The sequence below is a fragment of the Limulus polyphemus genome, unplaced genomic scaffold (assembly GCF_000517525.1).
Source record: "Limulus polyphemus unplaced genomic scaffold, Limulus_polyphemus-2.1.2 Scaffold221, whole genome shotgun sequence".
Lineage (NCBI taxonomy): Eukaryota > Metazoa > Arthropoda > Merostomata > Xiphosura > Limulidae > Limulus > Limulus polyphemus.
Genome location: NW_013665831.1, coordinates 118,361 through 126,801, shown reverse-complemented (window position 1 = coordinate 126,801; position 8,441 = coordinate 118,361). Strand labels below are relative to the sequence as shown.

The 8,441-nt window shown below is 32.2% G+C and overlaps 1 protein-coding gene across 1 annotated transcript in view; it reads right to left on the bottom strand.

Annotated features, from left to right (window-relative positions):
* LOC106478526 (ras-related and estrogen-regulated growth inhibitor-like) overlaps positions 1 to 8,441 on the bottom strand; it is a 26,505-nt gene that overhangs the window by 15,021 nt on the left and 3,043 nt on the right. The window contains exons 3-4 of the mRNA XM_013939075.2: positions 5,179 to 5,309; positions 2,666 to 2,859 (exon numbers count right to left, since the gene is read on the bottom strand). Of these exons, the coding sequence (XP_013794529.1) occupies positions 2,666 to 2,859; positions 5,179 to 5,309 (325 nt within the window). The remainder of the gene's footprint in view (positions 1 to 2,665; positions 2,860 to 5,178; positions 5,310 to 8,441) is intronic.

Genomic DNA, 8,441 nt, shown 5'->3' with positions numbered 1-8,441 from the left:
TAGCCCTCGTGTAGCTTTGCGCGAAATTCAAAAACAAACAAACAAACTCTACAGTAACTCAGAAAGTTTCATTGATAGAACCTGATAAATTTAACTGTGTTACTCTTTGATTAAATACAGATTGAAAAATAAATTTATACCCTCTTCTTAATGCTTATCTCAAATATCAGCCATACAGATTCAGTATGATTTAACATATTACAAGAATTATGAGTTTAACGAATATCGTCGATTTCACACTGTCTTTTCTTCACTACTTGTAAAATAGGGTACACTTGTTCAGTGTATCTTATTTATAAGATTTGATTTAATCTGATTATTCAATTACTTTTCATTATGAACTATAGTGTTTAAGTAAGTATCGAAATCAGAAATCTGTGCACATAAATTCTGCCATTTTGAATTTGATAAAACAAAGAGAATCTTATCAGATATCTTATCAATACCATGACAATAAAATCGATATTTAAACAATACAGAGGAGATATTATTAACACATGCAACACGAATTACACGATCCGTCCTTATAGAAAAAGAATCTTGTTTAGTTTTTCTCTGTACAGCCACATTAATGTTTGAGATCCACTGTTCACGAAAAGTGATATATTCCTTGTTTGGACATTGTTTTCCTTTTCGAAAGTCCTTGAACTGTTGAATATGAATATTCAAATTTTTCTCGTAAGTTGATAGAATGATGTAATGGTCATTTCCAATAGGATAGGCATGAGATGAATCAAGTACTTATTCACATGTATAACAGTAGAGGAACCTAACTGTCGTATTTTATGTTTTACTTTTTCACTGATGGATTATATCTTTTTCACCATTTCATTAATGTCAGTAGCATTTCTTTTCTTCATAATAGACTAAAATATAAAATAATATATAATTATTAAATCACAGCAACATTATTTATTAATATAATGAATATGACTGAAAATAAACATTAATGCACCAAATACACAAAGAAATATACTTACAATTAAAAGCTTGTTCATCATTCTTTTTTTCATGTAGTATAAATGCATCAGTCTGATTATTCGTGATGAAAGGGACAGGGTATTTACTTGACTGTTTGTTGTAGAAAAGTAATGAAATTAAGACATGTCTGAATTTGTAACCAAGCTTATTAAAACTAATCAGAAACATCTAACTCTATCACCATTTGAGTACATGCATATATAATTCGTTATATTGTATAGTGAAATCTCATACATGTCACATGTTGATTACTTACTTACTTTTAAATACAGTGACATACAAAACTAGTTTAAGTATGGTGAATATTAAATTTATGTAGGAAATATTTGATTATGTAGAGTTTGAATCATTTATTTTCAATATTAAGTATAATGTAAAACACAGATAGTCACAATGTATTATAATTGACTTTCATTTGATGCAAAATAGACTTAGTCAACTCGGTAGTGACCTTTTCTCATTTGTCATATGTTGATCAATGACCTTTCTCTTCTTTCTATATCTTCTTTTCCTCTTTCTACGAGTGACGAGGTTTGTATTTCATAACAGGCAAACATTTGCTAGCCTGACGTCAGTGATGTGTTTGTGTGATACTTATAATAGCGTTTAGACAGTTTCAATGTTTTATGAAATTTTAATAGAAAATGGATGGATAAAGAGTAAGTCATTAATTTATTATACTTAGTTGTAGCAAAATGAATTAACCTCATTCAACTATTGGATAATACTTATGTTAGATTAGATGTATCATTGACTTTTGAAAGTGAAACAGCAGGTGTCCTATGAAACATTGTCTGAAAGAAGCTATGAACACTTTAGAAATTTATTCGATACTTTCACAAGATATGTGCATGTGAAAGAAGTTTGGAGGTGGGTTTGTCAGTGATAAGCTACCTGATCATACAGAAAAAGAACTGTACATCGTCAATCTGTATCCATGTCATAAATCTGATAGCAACTGGGTCTGTATTTACATTGGTCGAGATGAGAAAGAAAAATATTTTGATCCATTAGGACTGCCTCCACATAATTTTGACATAAGAAAAGAATGCTTATATATGTGCTCATAAACCTTACTAAGTCAACCCGCCTATAGCAATAGGCTTTCTGGTATTGAATTAAGATATCACTCCTCCCTAAGATAGCTGTGCCTTATAGTTTCACTTCGTGGAACTATTACATCATGTCTGCTTGTCATGGCGGCCTAGCAATCCACCTTCTCTGATGACATCATTGTCTCTTTACTCTTCCCCTATTGCCTGAGGTCTACACGCGTGTATCGCTCTCTGGGTGCGTGTTTCGCAAGTGGGGGATACCTCCTAAGATTCAATGATTTAGTTGAGATTATTTTTAACCTCACTGAAATATATTTTTGGCACATTTCCAAAGGCTTTTCTCAAAAAGAAGTATGCTAAAAGAAAAGTATTTATATTCAGGTATTTTTCGTTGAACTATTATATAATTATGAAAATATATATTTTATTCATTACAAAACAACGCATTATACTTTAGAAGTCCTGTCAAACTATCTGAATCGCCATAACTAATCGCTTCTTTGTTTTGAAAATAAATCGAAAATTTCTGTAGTTGTATTTAAATCAGTAAAGTTACATAGTGGCAAAGGCATGTAAACAAACTATCTCAATATTTAGTAGTTGTATTTGTACAGTTCTATTTTATTTACCTGAGATGCCCTAAGTCATCTTTATTTCCAATTATTGCTATCGGAGTTCGCCCATCATTACCAAAATCATCGTTCAGAAGTTTTAATAGATCCCTTGCTTTGAAGAAACTGCGCTTGTCAGTTACAGAATAGACAACAACATAGCCGTGAGCCCCGTCTAAGGTTCCTCTGGCTTTCAGAGAGGTAAAAGACTCCTGATGAGAAAAAATAATTACTGCAGTTTCATCATACGATTCATTAGGCTTACCAATAAATATAATTCTATGTTTACCGACGACGTTACACATCCATTATCCGATATCTAACTTTCTGGAAAAATATAGATATACTTCGAGATTAAAACGAGATTTTATAAACTGTTCATTAGGAAACAGTAATAACTGTTAAGTTGTTATTAATATGAAGCTGGTCCTCAATAACGTGTTTAACAGGTTTTCAAAATAAAATGATTGAAATGATTGTAAGAATAATTATAGTCATCAGACTTTGACAATATTGTCACAGCTGGATGTTTATGTATTTTCTGAGGAGATGCTATATTAGAATAGGACGAAACATTTATGTTTCCATTTGATTACAAATTATAGTACAAATATATTAAACGACAATACACAAAAATAATTATTTTAGCTGAATTTCGGAATTAAATGGCATACATAATTCAATGTATTGGTTCTGTACGCGTTTCGTGGATATATTGACATTTTCTATGTAAGACTGAGAATATTATCTTTCTTTTGTTTTGTATAGGAACAGGAAGAATGGTCTAAATGCTCGTGGAAAGCACAGAAACACGCATTAACTGATGAACATGCACCAACTGCATAGCTGAGCTCTGACTTTGAAACAGGTGGAATGATAAAAACCGGAAGAAAACAAGAACTGTTTGTATCAAATGAAGAAAACTGCAGATTGAAAAAAAAAACTTCTTATTGCGAGACAAGAACAGTATAGAAAGGTAAAATGTTCGGAAAAGAACAAAAAATTCAATATAAACAAGAGGAAAACCTCAATAGCCGCGGCACTTTAAACTCTTTTAGGCAGGAATAGTGTAAATTAATCTATGAGGCATTTTCTTTGTGTGTTTGCTCCAGCAATGCTAAGTGTGGGGCGAGCATATAAGCGTTTCAATTTTATTACATTTCGATCTCTACCAGCCTACCCTCAAATTGAAACTATTTTAGGCAGGATTAAAGTAAATTTAGCCATCTTGGACGTGGTCAAATACATCAATCTCAAGGGTTTGACCTTCTGAGTTCAAAACTGTAATTAGGTCTAAAATCGATTAAAAGATGACGGCGCTATGAGCTAAAAGTTTGTAATAGAAAAAAAAATAACTCAGACCCCTTCTATGAGCCGCTATGCCGCGGCTAAAAATACGATGAACAATGAATATCAGAAAAAAGAAATCGAAAATAAATTAGGGTGATAATAATTTTCATCGCATTTTAATTCTTGCTGGCCCTGTACTCTATTACAAAAATAATAATTATTTGTTTTCTTATTATGATCTAATAGCATGATTATTAACAGCTAACTGTCAACTTTCGTAAATTTAAGCGATTTAAGACGTGATTTACCACAATCGAATGATATAAATATCGTTTCAATGAATGCTATAACCTAACTATATTATTGAGCAAAAGGCTTGGTTGGAAGCACTGTGCTGCCATATCTCATCCTGTCCATATCTTATTCCATTGACCTTATAGTGTTCTAAAAAATAACCTAAGCCCACAAGATTCCATTGAAGCATGCTCGTTTTCTAACATTCCCATTATGTAGATCGACTCAATCTATGGATTCGGTAATATTCGTTCCGGGCTAGATGGGTAGGTCCGGCATGGCCAGGTGGATAGGGCGCTCGACTCGCAATCTGAGGGTCGCGGGTTCGAATCCCCGTCACACCAAACGTGCTCGCCCTTTCGTTGATAAAAGAGTAGCCCAAGAGTTGCTAAATTAGGGACGGCTAGCGCAGATAGCTCTCGTGTAGCTTTGCGCGAAATTCAAAACAAACAAACAAGATAGGGTACGTATTATATGGAAAGGATTGGTGAGAAAGCAACGTCCTGTAGATGAAAGTATATTTGAAATGTTATTATACGCTCTTATCATTGGAAATTCTTATTAGGCCAGAAACAATGTATAACAATACTACTATGATAAGCTTTCTGTGACTTATTAGTGATTACTAATTTATATACTGTTTACAGTTTCGATCTTGCTATATTAATCCTCTGTTCCCAGAATATGAATATGTAATAACATGGTGCTTTTAGGACTAAGTTCACTATCAGGAATGTTCAAAAGTTACCCTCCTTAATCAGCATTAATGAATAAATCTCATCCTTTCCAGACTTTTTTTTTATCTTTTGTCTTTCTTTCCCAAAAGTGTCTACTATTGTCTTACATTACCAGAAGCATCTATTACACTTCACCCTTCGTTTTTCCTCGCCAGAAGTTTCATTTACCTTTTGCGTTTCATAGCCATAAGTACCCATTGTTTTTCTTACCTTGCCAGAAGTGTCCAATACTCTCACTGGAAGCATTTTGTCATTCAGGCTCACATTTCTTTCATAGCAAGTACTGGGAGAGTGGGAGTACTCAGGAAGATACTTCTTGGTGAAAAAACGAACTACTAGAGCTGAGTAACAACAAAGCAAATTCGTAATTAAAGGATATTAACAAATATAATTTTACAAATTTTGGATAATGTGTTGAAAAAAGATATAACACAATATTATTTTGATAGAGTATCTTAACCAAAGAGTATTTGCATGTATATTACAATAATGGTTTCAAGAGTAAGTGGATTTCTATCATTTGTTACTCTGAAAAGAATCTTAAGGTGTTGGCTGTTCGGCGGGTTGTTGTTACAGTTTCGTATGTGTTTTGCTATTTTTATGGGTATGCACATCTAAAGTTTAGATACTCATTGAACAACCAACACTTCTAGATCCTCCCCAGATGGTTGTTCTTGTTCTATCGCAAATCTACACCATGGACTACTTGCGTGTCGACCACTGCGTGGAATCAAACCTCGAATTTTAGCTTTGTAAGTCCACAAACTTACCGCTGACCAACCGGAGTACGTCTAAAAGGGAAGGAGAAAAACCTAGAAAAACTCTTAAAAAACATCAAAATAAAAAATAAGGAAACTACTGATTAATAATCAGAAACAAGCGCTTCAACTTTCGTTAAGGCGGTAAATTAACTTTTCTTGGGAGATTATAATAAAAACAAATTATAGACACTAAACAATTCTATACCTATATCATATTTACAAACTTTGGAAGTAAATGATATCAATAAAGCAAATTAGTTCATAAATGAAAAGACCAATTTAAAAGATTGCTAGAGAAATATCAGTTAAAAACATATTAGGAGAGAAAGTTATTGATAGAGGACTGCGTCAGGTTAAATCGTAGTTTGTTTAGCACAAAACACACAATAGGCTATTTGTGCTGTGCTCATCACGGGTTTTTAAAACCGATTTTAATTTCATAAGTCATCAAACTTACCATTGAGTCATTGTGGGCTAGATCCGCAGATAAAATAAAAGTAAAGAAACGCTGGAGATAGCATATAATAAGAATAAAGCATTCTCGTAAGAAGTTGTTAATGAAGACTTTTTGAGGATATATTTGTTTGTTTGTAATTAAGCACAAAGCTACACAATGGGCTATCTGTGCTCTGCCCACCACGGGTATCTCAACCCGGTTTCTAGCGTTGTAAGTGCGCAGACATACCGCTGTGCCACTGGGGGCTGACAATTGCTCCAATAATGTTTGTTTTCAAAGAGCAAACCCTGTTTCAATTTTTCGTCATTTTTTTTCATGTACACACTTTTTATTTAATAACACTTTCAAAATATTCAAACTATTATTCAGGGAGTATACGGTCTGTATTATACAAATACATCCTAAGTAAAACTGTATGATCTATAAACATTAAACGGTCTGTATCATACACATACATCGTAAGTTAAACTGTATGATCTATAAACCTCAAACGGTCTGTATCATACACATACATCCTAAGTAAAACTGTATAATCTATAAACCTTAAACGGTCTGTATCATACACATACATCCTAAGTTAAACTGTATAATCTATAAACATTAAACGGTCTGTATCATACACATACATCCTAAGTTAAACTGTATGATCTATAAACCTCAAACGGTCTGTATCATACACATACATCGTAAGTAAAACTGTATGATCTGTAAACCTTAAATAAAAACATTGTTTCAGTCTACATTTCTGATTTTAAAACAATATATAAAAAACAATTCCTTTGAGCGAATTGTTTACTGCTTTAAATCTATTGGTTGATTCATTAATTAACATCACATATATTGCATTACCTAATTTTACAACTTTTCATAACAAAAATATAAAGCATCTTATTAAGTTTTTGATTTATGTTTGTAAGTAGATTGTTGATCTTTTTATTTGTGCTAAACATTCTCATCATGATAGAAACATTATTTAAACATGAATCCCTATATTATTATTTTCTGGATTAAATATTAACATTCTTACAAATGCTTTCTATTTAAGTCACATTTTACGAATTTCTAGACAGATTAGCGTATTATTAACTTTAGTATTCGAACAATATTCGCCATTCTACTCTTTTTTGTTTCTTGAAGTACGACAACATCTCTTGTTTTACATGATCTACTATATATGATATGTATATCACGTGTCTTAGTGCTCTATAATTTCAGTCAGATTTCAAAATAATTTTTCTCACGATACATTATTTTATCTGCAGAAGATATGTTTTTGTAAAAACAAAAACTATATGTTCTATACATGAAACGTATTGTTTGAAAAAATAAAACACGGTATGTTCTGCACATACAGTGCTATGTTTGTGTTTTACAAATAGGTGTAACTTCTTTTGTGGATATTGATCATTTATTGCTAATCGTGTATTACAAATGGATTATTCGTCGCGCTCTCCTCCTAAGCTTTATACTAACTGCTTTCAAAAGCCCACAAGTACACATTTTAAATGCTGTAGAGTTTAGTTTATCCCTGACGGTTACTTAAAGAAATATCTTAGTCAGGGTTGAGTGTTTCTCTCACTCGCTACGATTTTACCATGAAATAATGACAGAGAAATGTTACTCAACATGAGGTACAGAGCAATTCTTAGGGTTAGGAATTCTAAGCCTATTTCGTGATTGCTAGGATTTTTCCTTAGCAGCCAGGGTAATATATACATATATATATATTATCAAGTAGTCTTTAAACATGCATTATTTAAAAGTAGAGTTCAAGAATTACAGGACAGATTTGTTATAACATCGACAGATAAATTAAAATGTAAGCTTGGTTTTACTAGTAAGAGGAAAAATACTGGAATTGTATAACAGAATTATAATAACACGTTTCGCACTACAAACACATTAGTCTGAACAGGTTATAGCTAATGCTAATAAACCTTTACAGAAACTCACATTTAAACCTTTTACGTATTTAAAACTATTATATATATTTATATGCAACCCCAAACTGCAAAAGAAAATCCAGTTAAATTTAGATTCAATATTAGTTCAGTTAAAACAGTTAAAGCTGTTATAAAACACTCATTCATCCTGTTAAACGAAAGTTTGAATTGTTTAATAGATAAAATTAAAGATGTTCATAGCAACTTTAGAGGATCTTAAGTAATAATAAAATTGATTTACATAGGCTAGAGCCTCCAGTGGCACAGTGGTATGTCTACGGACTTACAACGCTAGAAACCGGGTCTCGATAC